Source organism: Pinus tabuliformis, chromosome 5_1, assembly GCF_031772625.1.
Source record: "Pinus tabuliformis cultivar Carrire ecotype Pingquan chromosome 5_1, CPIR1, whole genome shotgun sequence".
Taxonomy (NCBI): domain Eukaryota; kingdom Viridiplantae; phylum Streptophyta; class Pinopsida; order Pinales; family Pinaceae; genus Pinus; species Pinus tabuliformis.
Genome location: NC_142305.1, coordinates 829926258 through 829944493, shown reverse-complemented (window position 1 = coordinate 829944493; position 18236 = coordinate 829926258). Strand labels below are relative to the sequence as shown.

Sequence of the window (18236 nt, the reverse complement as noted above, 5' to 3'; positions counted from 1 at the left end):
CTTCTTGTATCATTATCATTGTTATCTTCTTCTTCATACTCCTCTGAATTTGACATATCTCTTAATTGCCATTGGGATTCAAGATCTTTTCTCGCACTTCTACATTGACTACTACCAATATACCTTCTTGGTACCTTTTCCTCCATTATGTATCTTTGCGATGGCCTTTGCCTGTCTTACTCCCTTGGTTTCCCACTTTCTTTTCCTTTATTTCCATTCTTTTCCTTCTTTTCTTACTTCACAATCTTCCTAATCCTGGCTCTTCTTATCACTTATCCCTTCTTCTCTGCTCTCATGGATCCATCCTATACCTTTCTTTCGTGACTTACCTTATCTCTTCCCCGCTTCTTCTCATCCCACCCTCCACATGGGGATTTACGCTGTCATCCTATCAAGTTTCATGCACATCAATCGATTCTCCACGCTTGATCCAAAGAAAGATTTCTACTAGTAATCTTCCTATAGGACCGACTTCAAACTTTCTTTTTGTGCTACTATAAGATTCGCTACATTCAATAGCATATTCGACAAGATATCCTGCTTTAACTCTCTCAAACCAAAAGTTAATTGCTCTAGTCCACTTATTGTCAAGGACCTTTAGCCTTGTGATTGTTTCTAGGCTAAAAACCATCAGAAACCCTCCACATAGGATTAACTTTTGCCTATCATTTCATGCACTCTTGAAGCAAGCAAGAAAATTCAACGAAGTTTCATGCAAATCTGAATAGATGTCCCTTTGCTTCCATCTTTCTGTGTTTATATGTATATTTCTAGTCTCCCATTGCACAAACTCGTCTTATTTCCATGAGATCCAATCCTGTATCTCCTTTCTTGAGGGTCTCCACATCATAGCCCCATTCTTTGAACAGGAACCCAACCATTCATGTCCCAACAACAAACCCAATTATTGGCGCAAGGATTCAAACCCAAGATCAAAAACGTTAGCCAACAAATATCCTATAAGAATCAGCATTCTCAATCTTCAGGCACTTAAAAAAGTCTCACCCCAGATACTTACAGGAATTGCATGGACAAAGTAATCAGGTTCTTCATGCCTTCAAGATAGCATTCTCACTTCTACTAATTCACATTAAAGCATACACAAAAAAGCATTCACATAAAAGAATTTAACATAAAGGCACAAGATATAGGAAGAACGGGACATCTAACACTTCATTATCTCATTTATACGACATATTTGTACGATGCATGCATCAGGCCAAAGGTCTTTCTTGGATAGGACTCTTAGGACTCCAACAGGATTTTCCCACCAAAAGCTCCCAAAAACAACCATCATCACCCCCTACAATCTTTGCATCCTTTCATATTACATTACACTCATGATCCTAACCCTAACCACCAATTGGTCAGTCACAAAATAGTTAGAACTGCATGATTCCCCAAAGGATTCCTGACAGTTGGCACGTCAATATAATCCTTTGTGCAATATTACATGGTCACCACATGCAGTGGTGTGTGGTTCCTGTATGCAGTGTAACCTTTGCTTCAAGCAGCACGCCTTGCACGCAGCCCAGTTCTTCCACGCACAGCACCCCTTGCGTATAGCCCAATTCTTCCACGCACAGCACTTACACAGTTCTTCAAAATTTGGCCCTACCCTGGTGCCAACAAATATAACAAGAGCAATGATGCTATATGGGAATAGTAGAATATAAATAAGACAATGTTAGGATTGAGGACAAGGAGGCTACAAAGGATGAGCAAGGAAGAAACGTCTGTACAATGAATGGTTAGCTAGATCCATCATGGGCATGTAGAATTTTTTGTATGACGAGGCATGGCTAGGACAGAGAAATCAAGTAATGCATTCCTCCAAAAAAATTACACAAGTGACAAATAAACACCATACAAACAACATGTGCACTATAAAAGTTTTATATCATCCATACCATTACATATCCATGCATCTCTTATGGGGCATCAAAGTACACGTGTGTGTTAACCACCTGCTACAACCATGGGTTTGCAATTATCGCCACAACTACAGACAGATTTATTTATTTAAGAGCTAAAATGATTAAACATCCAACTTTCCAGAACAGCAACAAATTTGTTATTAGGTTGTAAACCATAACCCCTTTCTTAAGCTACACTTGGAAAAGCATATTTTAATTGCAAGCTGCAACAAGGTGTTTCCAAGTATACGCACAACTACAAACAAATTTATTCATTTTTAGTGCTAAAACGATTTGACATCCAACTTTCCAAAACAGTAACAAACTTTTTATTAGGATGTAAACCATAACCCCTTTTCTTAAGCTACATTTGGAAAAGCATGTTTACACAAAATGAGAGAAACAGGTTACAACACGCACAGAAATATATAGAATCGCATAATTGGCATACCTGGAGTACCCAATGTGCACAGCTGAAAAACCTTGCAATACCCAATGCAAACACATAATGGGCTGTGAATGGTTCAACTATCTGTCAAAACAATTAAGAATTTCAGTTAACGTCTGCTAGACAATTTTCCATGACATAAGTTCTTTCAATGCATCATCCTGTTGAAATAAGGAATGCAATGTTCAAACCTTTGTATTTTGCATCACGCGAAGCTGGGGTAAAACTGCAACAGCTTCAAGGTAAACACAAAAGGCCCAAAGTATCCTGTTTACAATATTATGGGATGTTGATGGATGGATAAAAAGGGCAAGTACTGCACATGGAATCACCTGCAATAAACAAGAATATTTTATGGATGTTGGTGCTCTTTCTTATTGCTGCTTTTCCACGTCACATAAAAAATTAAAATAAACTTTTCTTACTGTTGCATGCAATATTATAAGAATCAGTGCAAGACTTGAGTAGAAACCTGCCAAATTAAAAGATATGATATCCATGAAATATGCCTATATTCATTTGCAGGCGACTATGGGAACTTTTTATGAAAGATCAAAAATAGACCTAACCATATGCAGCTACAGAATCCTGAAGACTGGATGGTTTTTTTAAATTAAATTATCCTTGACTATTAATAAAAAACAGTATGTACAGAGATTTTATACCAAAAAAGAGCGGGCCACACATGCAGCAGCCTGCAGGAGCACTAACAGTCTAATCAAAACACAAAAACTTAGTAACAGCTGACGGCCTCCAAGGGTGTCGCGTTTTGTTAAATTTGACAACTAGGGCCAAACTCCACCTTGGACAGCTCATATGACGGAGCTGATATTTTTATTGGATACCTCTTTCCGAGAGGTGTAGGATTGATCTAAATATCATCTCATTTTGACATGTACAAATGGAATTATGAATTTATTTCTATTATGGACAAATTGTCAAGGTCAGCCAGCAATCTAATGTAGGCTCAGAAGCCCAAAAGACACGTCTATTCATCCTCAATGTTGCATATAAATAGAAGGAGCATCTACCTCATTTGGACACTCATCACTCACACATCTCTCTCTCTCATCTGATTGGGTGTACGGATTTCTGGGCAGGCTCTCTCCACACATGCAAAGGACAGTCTGCAATTTTCTGTTTTGGGCATTGACTGAACTGCAGGAGGGTTTGACCAGCGTTGACCGGGCAGCAGTTGACCGAGTTTGACTGCATTTTTGGGGAATATTCTGTTTGGGCAGGCCGCATTTCTGGGCACAGAAATCGAGGCATTCTGAGCTGTTTGACCTACATTGACCACAGGTTTGAACTCTGCGTTGACCAAATTTGACTGATATTTTTGGGACTGTTTTGGGCAAGATTTGGATTTCTGTTGGAAGCTGAGTTGACTGGGTTTGACCGAGCTAATTTGGAGACATTCTGCCACGTTGACTAGTGTTGACTTTCTGGTTAAGGCTTCCTGTGACTGCAGTTTGACTGGACAGATTTGACTTTGATTGGGCAAGTGAATTTTGTATATTGTACTCTCTCTCTGCCTAACTTTTGAAGAATAATAAGAAGACTTGATCAAAGGATTTCCCCACATTGGGGTTTGTCCCTGGCATGCCCACATTTTGTGTCCTCTTGTCTTGGCTTGTCTTCTACTATTTTTACTTATGTTCTATCTGCATTTACTGTCATGTTAATGTGATTGCTAATCTGGAAATTAACATGGAATCAGAGCTGAGGTGAAGACAAAGCCCGAGCAAGAGTGAAAAGAGCAATCACTGAGAAGAGCAATAATTGAGATTTGTTGGACAAGGACAAGAGTCAATGGCCTCCGCATCTTACTACAAACCTGATGACAAGCTCAATGATAAGTCTGATTATCATGCATGGAAGATGTCTCTTGATTTTATATTGGAAGAGCGGGATGTTATGGATTATTGCAGGGAAAGATCACTGAAACTCCTTCAAATGCACCGTCTGCCGCTAAAACAAAGTACAAGAAAGGTGAAGTCAAAGCTAAGAAGAACATCAGGGATTCTATTAACAAGCATTTGGTTGCATACATCTTTGATTTGAACACATCCAAGGAAATGTATGACAGGTTGGTTGGCATGTCCAACGTTGTTAGCAATGCAAACCAAGTCCTCTTTCTCAAAAACAAGTTGAAGGACATAAAGAAGGGAAGAAGTGAAGATATCCAATCCTACTTCATGAGGATTACCGAGATCAATAATGATCTTATTTCAATTGGAGAAGTTATTGCTGATAGGTAGCTCACTCTCATTGCCCTTGGAGGTCTCCCTCGTGAATGGCATGTGTTGAACACTACTATCCTCAACAACCACAGGATTCCAGGTTTTGAAGAATTGTTGACTAGATGTTCTCAAGAAGAGACAAGGATGATGGAAATGGACATGCCTTCAAATAGGAATGAACCCACTGCATTCTCCGCTCATGCTAAAAAGAAGACCAATGCAGGTTCAAAGAAGCAATGTCAAAGAAGACCGGGATTCAAAAATGGAAGGAAGGGAAGATGCTTCATTTGTAACAAGTTTGGCCACTATTCTAGGGAGTGTCCTAATAGAAGGGATACATCTCATGATGATGACAACCACAACCACAACAATTCAAGGGCAACAACAATCAAAGGAATGGCAGATTCAACAACAAAGGAAAAAGGAATGCTCCCGTTACTCAACATGGAAATGGTCGACCTCCCAAAATATCAAGAAACTCCAAGTATGATGAATCTAATGTTGTTGATAACAAGCAAAAAGAATTTTATCTTATATCTGCCCTCTCTACTGCCTCTCCTCCGAATACCTTGTGAAATTGGTTGATTGATAGTGGTACAAGGAGGCGCTTTCAAATCTTATAGAAAAGGATACTGATTTGGAAATCATTCTTGGGGACAATGCCACCTATCTCGTGAAGGGAGTGGGGAATGTCACTCTTCAATTGAATCAAGGCAAGACCATTCATCTACAAGAAGTACCATATGTACCTAATCTAAAGAATACCCTGGTATCTGATGGAAGACAAAGGATTTAAGGTGGCATTCATCGATGGAAAGGTACGTGTTTGGAATAGAAATTTCAAAGAAGCATTTATTCTTGATTCAGGGATGATAGCGTATATCAAGTTGGAGGAAGCCAATCGGGAGTTGTCTTGCGACACATCTCTTCAATCCGAATTATGGCACCGAAGGTTTGCTCAACTACATTATAAGGAAGATGGTGATAGGTATGCCTGAATTCAAAGTAGAACATGAAGGTGTTTGTCAGGGATGTGGCGAAGGAAAACATACAAGGGGACCATTCCCCTCAAGTGTAGCAAGACTACCGACATATTGCAATTGGTTCATTTTGATCTATCTGGTATGATGCATGTGACATCTTTGGGAGGATATTTATATTATGTTATCTTTGTGGATGATTTCTCTCGCAAAACATGGATATATTTCTTTAAGAAGAAGGACGAGGTATTCTCATGGTTTCGTTCTTTCAATGCTTTGGTCAAAAATCAAACAGGGAAAACGATCAAAATATTGAGGACCGATAATGGAACCGAATATGAATCAAATGAGTTCAATGACTATTGTAGAGAAGTTAGCATTAAGAGGGAGACTACTACCGCATATACTCCTGAGCAAAATGGTGTTGCTGAAAAGAAGAAGCGTTCTATTATAGAAGCCACCTGTGCCATGCTTCATGATGAAAGCCTTCCGAAATTCTTATAGGCAGAAGCTGCCAACACTGTTGTGTACATTCAAAATAGATGCCCTCATCAAGCATTGGACTCCAAAACTCTCAAAGAAGTTTTCACCAGTAAGAAACCTGATGTTTCTTACATTAGAATTTTTGGTAGCCCCGTATATTTTTATGTGCCGAAAGAAAAGAGAAGCAAATTGGATGCATCTGGAAAGAAAGGAACATTTGTGGGCTATAGTGAAACTTCTAAGGCATATAGAATCTATGTGCATGGTCAAAGAGAAGTAGAGATAAGTCATGATGTCACCTTTGACGAAGATGTTGCTCTTGGGAAGATTAGTAACCTTCCTATTCCAAGGAAGGACAAAGAAGCAGATACAGGAAAGCAGGGAGAACCGCGAGATGAACCAATGCCCAATGTTGAAGGACCAATGGATCCCATTGATCCACCTCCTCATGAGCCCTCCTCCTCGAAAAGGAGACCCTCATGGCTTAAGGAAACTCTTGAAAATGCCAAGAGACATGTTGCACCAAGGGGAACTTTTCGTGAAAGTATAAAGCCGAATAGGTGCCAAGGGTACTTAACTGCCATGAGCACCATTGTTCACTTTGAGCCTTGCACATTCGAAGAAGCCGTGAAGCACCAAGTTTGGAAGGATGCTATGAAAGAAGAGTATGAGTCGATTATGAAGAATGATGTCTGGGATGTGGTCCCTAGACCCATGGAGAAATCCGTTGTCACCTCGAAACTCTACAAGATCAAGCATGGAGCTGATGGAAGTGCTGAAAAGTTCAAGGCCAAATTTGTTGCTCGAGATTTCTCTCACAAGGAAGGTGTGGACTACGATGAGATATTTGTACTAGTTGCCCGATATACCACCATCCGTTCGATTATAGCCCTTGCTGCCTCGCAAAGATGGAACCTACACCAAATGGATGTCAAAACCGCCTTCTTGCATGGTTCAATTAAGGAGGAAGTCTATGTAGAACAACCCAAGGGGTTCAAAGTTCAAGATCGTCAGACACATGTATGCAGGTTGAAGAAAGCCCTCTATGGGTTGAAGAAAGCTCCCCGAGCTTGGTATGAGAGGATCGACAGCTATCTGATGAAGCTGGGCTTTACAAGAAGTGACGTTGATCCGAACCTTTACTTTAACGCTGAGAATGACAGACCTCTCATCTTGGTACTTTATGTGGATGATCTCGTTCTAGCAGGTGAAGACCCTCTTATTCATCAATGTAAGAGAGAGTTGGCTTCCGAATGTGAAATGAAGGACCTAGGATTGATGCATTATTTCCTAGGGTTGGAGGTTTGGCAAAAGCGAGGTGAGATTTTCCTCTCTCAAGGAAAATACATTGTGAAGATACTTGAAAGATTTGGGATGGTGGACTGCAAGTCTATGACTACTCCGATGGAACTTAACTTCAAGAAGTTATGCGGAAGTGTTGTTGGGCCCGATTTGGAAAATCCTTCTGAGTATCGTCAACTCGTGGGGGCCCTGATGTTCTTAGTGAACCCCCGTCCGGACATATGTTTTGTAGTGAATACATTGAGTCAGTTTATGGTCGAGCCTCATCACATACACTGGATTGCTGCCAAGAATCCCTTGAGATATCTCCGGGGCACAATCACGTAGGGATTGAGATACACTGTCGGGAATGTGAGGCTCCATGATTATTCTGATGCTAGTTGGGCTGATAGTGTGGTGGATCGTAAAAGCACATCGGAATGTTGCTTCTCTCTAGGTTTTGCTTCGATATCCTCGATGAGCAGGAAGCAGAAATCGGTTGCTTTGAGCACCGTTGAGGTTGAATATATTACTGCTAGTATGGCCTCTTGTGAAGTTGTTTGGTTGAGAAAGCACTTTAGTGAGTTATTTAGACATGTGTTGGATACCACCGTGATCTATTGCAACAACCAAAGTGGGATTCGTCTTTCTGAGAATCTCGTGTTTCATGACCGCTCCAAGCATATTGATATCAGGTACCACTTTATCCAGGATATGGTACAACAAGGAGCAATAAGGCTCCATCATATTGGGACTGATGATCAAGTCGCAAATATTCTTACGAAGCCCCTAGGGAAGGTCAAATTCTTACCCTTCCGTGAACAACTTGGAGTCGTGGAGAGACCCTCTTATGAGTGTCCCGTTTGATTTGGATATTGAGCTTTGGAAGCTTCAGGGGGCTTGGGGTACTTCTTGGAGCGATGAGCGATCATAGGGTGAGTGGTTCACCTTCCCCTAGTGGTGCACGATGTACAGGGTGAGTGGTTCACCTTCCCCTGTGATAATACCCCATGATGGTTGAGATATGCATAGGATGAGTGGTTCACCTTCTCCTATGGCATATGAAGAGGATGAGTGGTTCACCTTCTCCTATTGATACATTCTACCCATGCAATTTGGGACTCTCATGGGAAGTACCTCTCATTTGGCCAATGAGTAGGGAAATGAGGATAGGGACCATAGTACTACCGCTGGACGCATCGTGTACTACCGTACTCCCTATGTTAGGATGTTTGATATTGATCTAGGATCAAAGGAGACTGACTTCGGCTTAGTGGAGAGTAGTATGATACCCTCTTGATTATTGGAGACTAACTTCGGGTCAATGGAGAGTAGTATGATACACACTCAATTATTGGAGATTGACTTTGGGTCAGTGTAGAATGGTATGATACATTCTCGATCATTTCTTCTTCATTATTTCTTCATGGTTCAGTAGAGCAAAGCAAGGATGATAGGGATGGTATAGGCTGTCAGATGGTTTGGCAGGTGGAGTTCTCCCTAGTTGAGAGGGAGTGTTAAATCTGGCAACTAGGGCCAAACTCCACCTTGGACAGCTCATATGATGGAGTTGATATTTTTATTGGATTCCTCTTTCCGAGAGGTGTAGGATTGATCTATAGATCATCTCATTCTGACATGTACAAATGGAATTATGAATTTATTTCTATTATGGACAAATTGTCAAGGTCGACCAGCAATCTAATGTAGGCTCAGAAGCCCAAAAGAAATGTCTATTCATCCTCAACGTTGCATATAAATAGAAGGAGCATCTACCTCATTTGGACACTCATCACTCACACAGCTCTCTCTCTTATCTGATTGGGTGTATGGATTTCTGGGCAGCCTCTCTCTCCACACATGCGAAGGACAGTCTGCAATTTTCTGTTTTGGGCGTTGACCGAATTGTAAGAGGGTTTGACCAGCATTGACCGGGCAGCAGTTGACCAAGTTTGATTGCGTTTTTCTTGGGGAATATTTTGTTTGGGCAGGGCGCATTTTTGAGCACATAAATCAAGGCATTCTGAGTTGATTGACCTGCATTGACCGCAAGTTTGACCTCTGTGTTGACGAAGTTTGACTAATATTTCTGGCACTGTTTTAGGCTGATTTGGATTGTTGTTGGAGGTCGAGTTGAGTGGGTTTGACCGAGCTGATTTGGAGGAGACATTCTGCCACGTTAACCAGCGTTGACTTTCTGGTTAGGACTTCTTGTTACTGCAGTTGGATTGGACAGATTTGACTTTGATTGGGCAAAGTGAATTTTGTATATTTTACTCTCTCTCTCTGCCAAACTTTTGAAGAATAATAAGAAGAATTGATCAAAGGGTTTCCCCACATTGGGATTTGTCCCTGGCATGCGCCACATTTTGTGTCCTCTTGCCTTGGCCTGTCTTCTACTGTTTTTATTTATGTTCTATCTGCATTTACTGTCATTTTAATGTGATTGCTAATCTGGAAATTGATATTGGGCTAATAAGAAAAATTGAAGTAAATTGCTCTTAAGCACAGAACATACCATTGTTATCTAAAATTAACACGTTTGTATCCCATGTGTTGGACACAAACATGCTAGGACGTGTTTGGCACATGTCTGACATGTGCCCTACTGCATCCTACCAGTTGAATATAAAAACAATTTTCACTGTGACTTTCTCACTTTCAGTTGTATGGAAAGAGCTCTTACGGTCTCTCATTGTGCAGGTAAAGGGTAAAATTGAGATTTGAAATGACTCCAAATGTTTTGCAAATGTTCTATTTTCTAGAAAATTAGGATATTTATGTCTATATTTCATGTTTTGTATTTGTAATTTGTATTTTTTTTATATATCAAATTTTTTTAATATATGTGTGTGTGTGTTCAGCTTTTATGTGTTTATTAACTAAATTTAAACATAAGTTCTGAAATATCATGGTTACAAACTTACAAATATGAATCGTCATTATTTTGATTTATATGGTAAAATAGATCTATGACTTACAACTATTATTTATAATTTATATATATTTCCATCATAATAGCTCCACACACACACACACACATGTATATATATATAAAGCTTAGAATTATGATGGACCCTATCCAAACCTCATAGAGAAATTCAAACTCAAATTGAATTTTATCGTTGCCAAACCTAAATTCAAACCCAAACCATGTGACATATGTCCTATGTCATCATCATCATCATCATCATCATCAAATCTCTTAAGAAACAAGCCAACATCCATCAAGTAGGTGCAATGCCAACCTGGGGGCATCTTGTTAGCTTCGGAGTACATCAGCTCTCTATGCAACAACCTAGCTCTAGAGGACAACGTTCAAGGTCTTAGAGTCATAGAAGAGTGTCATCAATTGTGCTAAGGTATCCCAAGGTCAAAGCTCTTCAACAAGTAGTCAATGTCCTAGGTCAAAGTTCCCAATGGAGTCATCAAGTGGGGTTGGACATCCTCTCTAAAGTGTTGGAGAAGCATCATACAATCCCTCAAGGGATGGCAACTGTACCTAGGAGCAAAGGTCTAGAATCACACTTGCACGCTCAAGTGAGATCAACATCACCAGTGTACAAACCATAAGAGTACCAAAGTGGGCAATATCTAATGGGAAAGGCATCAAAGTACTTTACACAAGCATCATCTTCAAATGTCTTTCTACCTTATGATTTGTAAACAAGTTACCTTGCTTAGGTATGTGAGGGTTATTACAAAGGCCCTATTAAGACCCTAAGGGGAAGTAACAGTTCCTAGGCACACCCATCAATCAATAGTAAATACGTGTAAATGATCAATGACATGATATGAGGTTTACTTCATGGAGGATGTCATTATCCAGCTATGACATTCAAAAGAACCTCAAGTGTTATAGTGTAATGAGGGAGCAATCATGGGACCTAAGTTACCCCTCTATTTTTACCACTTCGCTTATGCATCTTTTTCATCATTAATTTTACATACATGGCTTGGATTAGAAGCTTTCATTGATTCATCATTGACTCCTTGAAGATGAAGTGTTTCGTTTCTCATTGGGGTTGGGATATTCAAAGTTCCTTTAATTTGTATATATTATGCTTTTGCCAAGCACTGGGTGAGGGCTAATGAAGGGGGTAGAGCTCATGCTAAGCTTTTGTCCACACACTTTCTTTTATCCCTACCAATCTTATGTGTTTAGCATATGGTTCATGTTTTTTCCTTTCTTTCTACATCATCAACCTCTTAGGGCAAAGTTTCCTAGGCCCTACTCAAAGACGAGGAAAACGAGGAATCAATACTGGTGACAGATAACAATCAACCCGAAGATGGGATGTTGATACAATGGGTGGGTCACGTAGATGAAAGCTGTTAAGTATGGATTACCATGGATACACAACTCCAATCAGAGCCTCCTATTTATGCCCTTCCTAGGCAGTGAAAGGAAGGCCTCAAGGAAGTTCACACTAGACTAGCAGCAAGTGATAACCACAAGGTGAAACATGGGAACATGTGTACAACCAAAAGTGAAAGAAAGGCCTCAAGGAAGTTCACACTAGACTAGCAGCAAGTGATAACCACAAGGTGAAACATGGGAACATGTGTACAACCAAAAGTGGTCTATCATAGAATTCAACCTGTGATCCAAGTTAGAATTCCCTTAAACATTAAACGAAAGCATTTAAATACAAAAATGGTTAATGTACCTTGCAATAGACAACCCACCCTCATCAAATGAGCAAGCTAGATGAAGGAAAGCATCTTAGGCTATCCATGGATCATGATAGAGCTGCTAGCTGGCAAGCTGAAACAACAGGAGAAAAAAATTCTCCTCCAGGTCATCCACATTGGTGGGTAACAATGACCACTAGTGTCATGAACGCACTCTCTTTGTCAATTAATTAGACATTCAATTCTTCTTGATATATAAAGGTGTAAAACGAAATTCTCCCCTACAATCTATAATAGTTGGAGACAAGCAGTCCAGGGTAGTTGGAGCCAAGCAAACAAGTTGATTGAGGATACATCAGGGGAAGATAGAGAAATTCCAACTAATAAATTTATCAATTTTATCTTCATTAATATTTAAGCTCGAGGGAAAATACACTACTTAAGGTAAAAAGTATGTGTAAAATAATTCTCAGTGTCAAGATTTACAAAGTGTTGAATAGGGAACTATAATATATAGGTTTCTAAAAGCTAAAACAATGTCTCCAAACATGAAACTAACACAATCAAACTAGAATGACATGATGATAATCAAATTAAGAAAGCCAGGAAAAATTAAATCCAAATCAATGGAATTTGGAGCATCTTCGTTCGAAAGTTTGTGTCATAAGATACATTTTGGAATGTGAAACATAAAATTGCTAACTACAACCAACCATTTCTATCCACAAATACAACTTACACAGAAACATTTAGAATGGAAAAGGCCACACTAGAATAAAGACACAGAAAAAGGAGAGAACAATCAGAAGTTGTTATTGAGTTCTCTGCTATAAAATAAAATGGTGACCATGACTGTCACTCAAGAAAAGTAAGCACCTAATGACTGCTTGAAAAGAACTTTCAAACCACAAAACCAGATAATGAAGTGAGCTCAAGGGGTAGATCAATACGACAAACAAGTTTGCAGGGTCCAGACATGTAACAACCATAATAAATACACAATTGGAACTTGTCCTGCTGAGAAAGAAATCAAAGAAAAACAAGTTGATGTCTGCCAAAAGACTTACCACATAATATATCGGAAAATTATCCAAATCTTCATCATGTGTTGCCTTCAACTTGAAACGTATCATGTAAATCACCCACAAAGTGGTGACTAATGTTGCACAATCAAGCACTGTGTGTATATCATATTCCATAACAAAACTGCAGTACACCCTCACTGCTAAGAATATAGCAGTAAGCTCCTGAGATTTTAGTGATAAGCCTGCAAATAGATCAGAAGATGCAAAGGAACAGAAAGGATATAAGTATTATACATATGCAACAGTAAGCTGTTAACCAACATAAGGAAACCAAAAGCGACATATTACAAATGTTCTAGAAAGACAAGAAACATACATACTAGGATTTAAATTTGTCTTTAAGCAAACAATCTCAAGGAAACACAACTTGAAATACAATATACAATGGTGGCATTCCCTACCCTGCACTCAAAGCTGACAGCCAGGTACCTACTTCACCAAGCTCTAAATAGTTCCTTCAAGTACAAATATGAATGTTGAATGGGCACATATTTGGGTTTCTAGCAGCACCCATCAGATCTCTAACACAAAAATAAATGTGGAATTACAACTGCATAACCAAACAATTCATTTAAAAACAACATAATTATTGCTTCATCCCTACACTTGCATTTAAACAAGATTTTGAGAATTATAGCTCGGACATGAAATTCTGAAAAGGTTCAGTGTCAATGTGCAAGTAGTGTCTAAAATTGTATCTCATGCATGACCTAGACTAGGAGGAATTCTAAAAATAGATTCTCCAGTAAAAGTAAAAAAGACAGGACAGGGTAGAGGTTTTCAACACACATGAGCAGCTGAGCAGATTGAGCACAGAAAGAGGGAGAAAGCACAGGCAGCCAGGAAAGAGGCATTTCCAGGCAGCACATAGTTCTGTAGAGTGCATGGAACAGTTCTATGCAGTCATGCATAAGTCCATACAGACCGTGCATGTGTCCATACAGATCACGCAGAGAGGCCACACTGCCCAGCGGTCATTCCAGTCAAGTTCAGAGTATTTTTTTGGTATCCATGCAGTGATTTTTTTGGGGGCAGCTTCTCAAGGTTTCCTTTTAAGTTTTCCGAAGGAATGAAAAGCTGATTTAAAAGAGTAATTACCTGTGTATGTATGAAATTAAATTTGATGCTTCCACTATATATCTATTATGTGATTGATGCTATGTTCTGAAATTTAATTTCAACATTAAGTAAATTCAATAATGTATGAAATTAAATTTTATGCTTCCACTATATAAGTTTTATCTATTATGTGATTGATGCTATGTTCTGAAATTTAATTTCAACATTAATTAAATTCAAAAATCTACTTGTTCGATTGAGATCATAAGGATATTAGTCACCAAGAACTTGAAATTTTCACATAAGTTGCCAAACAGAAAGCAAATTCTACAGCAGTCACATGTGAAATTACCTCATTTAAGCATGGATTTCATAACAGCTCATGCCTCCATTCATTTTCAAGCAGATTCATAAACCGTTTCATGTACAAAATTCAAGGAATTAAAAACACAATACAAAACAGAGCAGATTACTTATCTTTAATCAGAATTTTGTCCAAGAAACTGGCTGCTTAGGAGCAATTCACCTCCAAGCCATAGGAACCCACTGTGGAAGCAACCCTCCAGCTGGGCTATGATGCCACTAGGACAAAGAACCACCTACAAGCTCTACTTCCCATTCAGTCCATTCCACCATAGCCATGACTCAACCAAATTTAACATCTGCCATGAATTTTATCCACTCAAATTCCCAGTGTTCCACGGGGACTCGCCCCCCCCCCCCAGGGGTCTAGTTTCCTCACTCCCCCCCGCTCCGGGGACTTGGGGACGAGTAGGGGTCATTTCCCCACGCTCCCAAAAATGAGGAAACTCAGGGGGACGTGCCAGGGGGTCATTTCCCTTTCCTGAGGGGGCATTTTCGAAAAGGGGGACGAGGGGGGTCGTGAGGTGACAAGGGGGGACGAGAACACGTTTTAATTTTTAAAACAAAACTAAAATTTAATTAACCTTAAAACTAACGCTCTTAACACTTAAGTGTAGGGCTTCATTGTTTCAAACTTCAGTTTTATTATGTTGTAAAGCCGCAAGCTAAGACCTCACACCCACACACGCACAGCTGAAGCCTGAGACCTCACACCCTCACACGCACAGCTGACTCTTGAAAATTTTGACTCTTGATGTATCAGACTTGACTTTAATCTTTTATAATTCTATAAAATTTGGACTCTTGATGTATGATGTATCAAACTTGACTTTTATAATTTTATGTCAATATTGAATATTCACTGTTCAGTATTCAATGTTCATAGTAGGAAGTGGAACATCAATATGGTTTAAACTTTAAACTTTAATCATAGTGTATGATGTATGATTATAAATTAGAATTTTAAATTTATATGATATTAGATAATGATATTCATATCAATGATCATGCTTTGCAGCTTTTCAATTCAAACCCAATTGTCATAGTGGACTCAATTAATAAATTATATTTTATATTTATAAGTTTTTAAGACCCTAACGCTCCCCCACGTTTCCTAAAAAATGGTGGGGAGCTTTTGCATAGGCCGCTCCCGCGCCCCCTTGCTCCCTCGCCCCCTCGTCCCGAAACCTTGGTGGAACATTGCAAATTCCTCCAGTTACCACCACCAGCACTCAATCACCCCATGGATCTCTTCCTCTCTGCCATTGACAACACAAGCTCACACATTTCCCTTATGTGCATTTACTCCCTCAGGGAATCTGTCACAGAAAGTGCAATATTTCAAGCAGGAAGAGTCCAAGCCACTGAATTGCCCTCTCGGTGACTGGAATGGTATTCCATCTAAGTTACCAGGATTCAGATTTGGATACGGATGTGGATTTGGATCCGGATCTGCTAGATTTTTGAAAATCTAGGATCCGGATACAGCAAGGATACGTCAAGTACAAAAAATATAATAATATGTTCTAAATTAAACCAAAATGAACAAAAAAAAAACACTTTTAGAGTTCAAAAATCAAATCCATTTATAAATCACAACATTTAGAACTGGAATCATTAGATATATTATAAATATGAAGACTGAAACACTGAAATGATGCATCCTCCCTCATACAAAAAGAAAATATCATAAATGATAATAGTAAGTACAAAAATGAGTGGGGTCGTGTTGCTTTAGCGTTCTGCCTGGCAAATCGTTGTTTGTTGCTGTCTAAAACATCTCTGTTGCTGTCTGAAATTGAGCAGGGTGTGGCCAACAAACTCATGGAATAATGCAAGCAGGGACCACTTCATTGTATTAACCACCAAACGAAACCTAAAATCTAAAAATCGCAGTAACTGAATATGCTAAATAGTCTGACTATGTAAACAGTCTGAATATGTAAAATCACTTAACTTCCTGACTTTACTGTCTGACACTGAATATGCTAAACAGTCCATTTCAACCTTGATTCCTACAAAACCTGCTCTCTATTTAACAGGTACTTCTCTGTGCATCTAAGTAGCCAAGTCTTAGACTCCTGAGGGAGCATTCCAACATCTACAGACAAGATTACATAACAAACCCTGCTGAACTGAAATCAGACCTCAATCTACCAAATCCTCTATTACAAAATTAAAACCAAAAAGGTTTCAATGATCAATAACCAATTGGTCATAAATTCCTTTAGACAGAATATGGATGTTGCAGAGTATTATTTTTAAATACCCAATTCGAGAATTCATGAGAGCATTTTAAATTTCAATCAAGTTGACAGGAAAGACGCCCAAAAACCTCTGAAAATACATGAAACTCAATAATTTATGAGCTCGAAACGTTAGGAAACATAGAAGAAAACCAAAAAATATATAAGAAAAGTGATGGAGTTGAACCCAATAGCGGAGAATCAGAGGTGTAGGATCCAAGATCTGAAGCTTACCTGGTCTGGATAGCTTGTTTGAACCAAAGCTTTGTTATACACAAGTGGCAATCATAAATCCTGCAAGGCTGAAGTATGTATAAGTTGCACAGTAGCTAAATTTCCCTTGCAGGATCCCTTTCCCCAACACAGGATCCGTTTCCACCATGCAGGATCCGTTTCTAGCAAATCGAGATCCGCCACATGGCCGTTTCCTGCACGGATCCAGGCGGATCCAGATCAGATCCGCAGATCCTGGACCCCCCTGTGCCGGATCCGGTAACTTAGTATTCCATGACTCAAATGTGGTCATTATTCAGCATTTCAAATGGGTTTGCAGGTTTCTATCTTTCCCCGGCCTCTCCACTCTCTACAGCCATAGATTTTTTATCACTCCAGTCATCAAGGCCTACTACAGGTAAATATTGTCATGGAAGGACATTCAAATTGCTGGTAGAAATGGAAGAAGAAACTCTTAATTTCAAAATACACCTTTTATACCCTTCCTTCCCATGCCCTCAACAACAACACCCAATGGATTATCATTTGGACACCTAAGGTCAAAGCGGTGATATGTTATCTTAATGACACAAGATCAAAAGGGTGGGAGTTCTTGAGTTGACATACAGCAAGGAAATCTTGTCCCTATTTACTCCCCTTTTCTGTTAGAATTTTCCAAACCCAACACGCGGTATTTGGTTCCCAGCAATTATTAACTGAACGAATACATGGCTAAGTTGCTAACCAAAATATTTGGCAGAAGCAAAATTACTCGATCTGAATCACAATGAGACACACAAACTTCTGTCCAACAAACCAGTTCATCGTTAATAAAACTCAGAACCTACTTGGGCTCCCGTTATGGGATAATGGCCGAATTGAGAAAATACATATTACAAAACTAATAACAACCTCACTGCACTCTCTCGGACCCAGCACACACTCACTAAGAAGCCTCTCTCAATCTTGTGTTGTTGTTTTGTCGTAGCTCCTCACTTTAGGCCCAATTTATAACTTCCCTAAGCTAAGATTGATGGTCAAAATTAACTCGTTAAGTTAACTAAAGATAAGTGACTTTAATTTAGTTAACTCTCCTATCTTTAGCTTTTTCTACTTTAACTCAAGCACAAATCATAAATTTAGTTTGCTTTACATGCACATCTCATGCATGTCACATGCAACACATTCACATGTGCAACTCACTTGCACACTTTGCATGTCACATGCAAGCTCCTAAAGAGGCAAATTAATGTCCTTCTAGTCAAGACACAAGACTAGAAGTAC

The 18236-nt window shown here is 39.3% G+C and overlaps 1 protein-coding gene across 1 annotated transcript in view; it reads right to left on the bottom strand.

Moving 5' to 3' along the window:
* Positions 1–18236, bottom strand: part of LOC149167468 (uncharacterized) — a 56328-nt gene that overhangs the window by 27002 nt on the left and 11090 nt on the right. Inside the window, exons 2-4 of the mRNA XM_089433001.1 lie at positions 13054–13253; positions 2556–2696; positions 2368–2448 (exon numbers count right to left, since the gene is read on the bottom strand). Coding sequence (XP_089289127.1) covers positions 2368–2448; positions 2556–2696; positions 13054–13253 — 422 coding nt within the window. The remainder of the gene's footprint in view (positions 1–2367; positions 2449–2555; positions 2697–13053; positions 13254–18236) is intronic.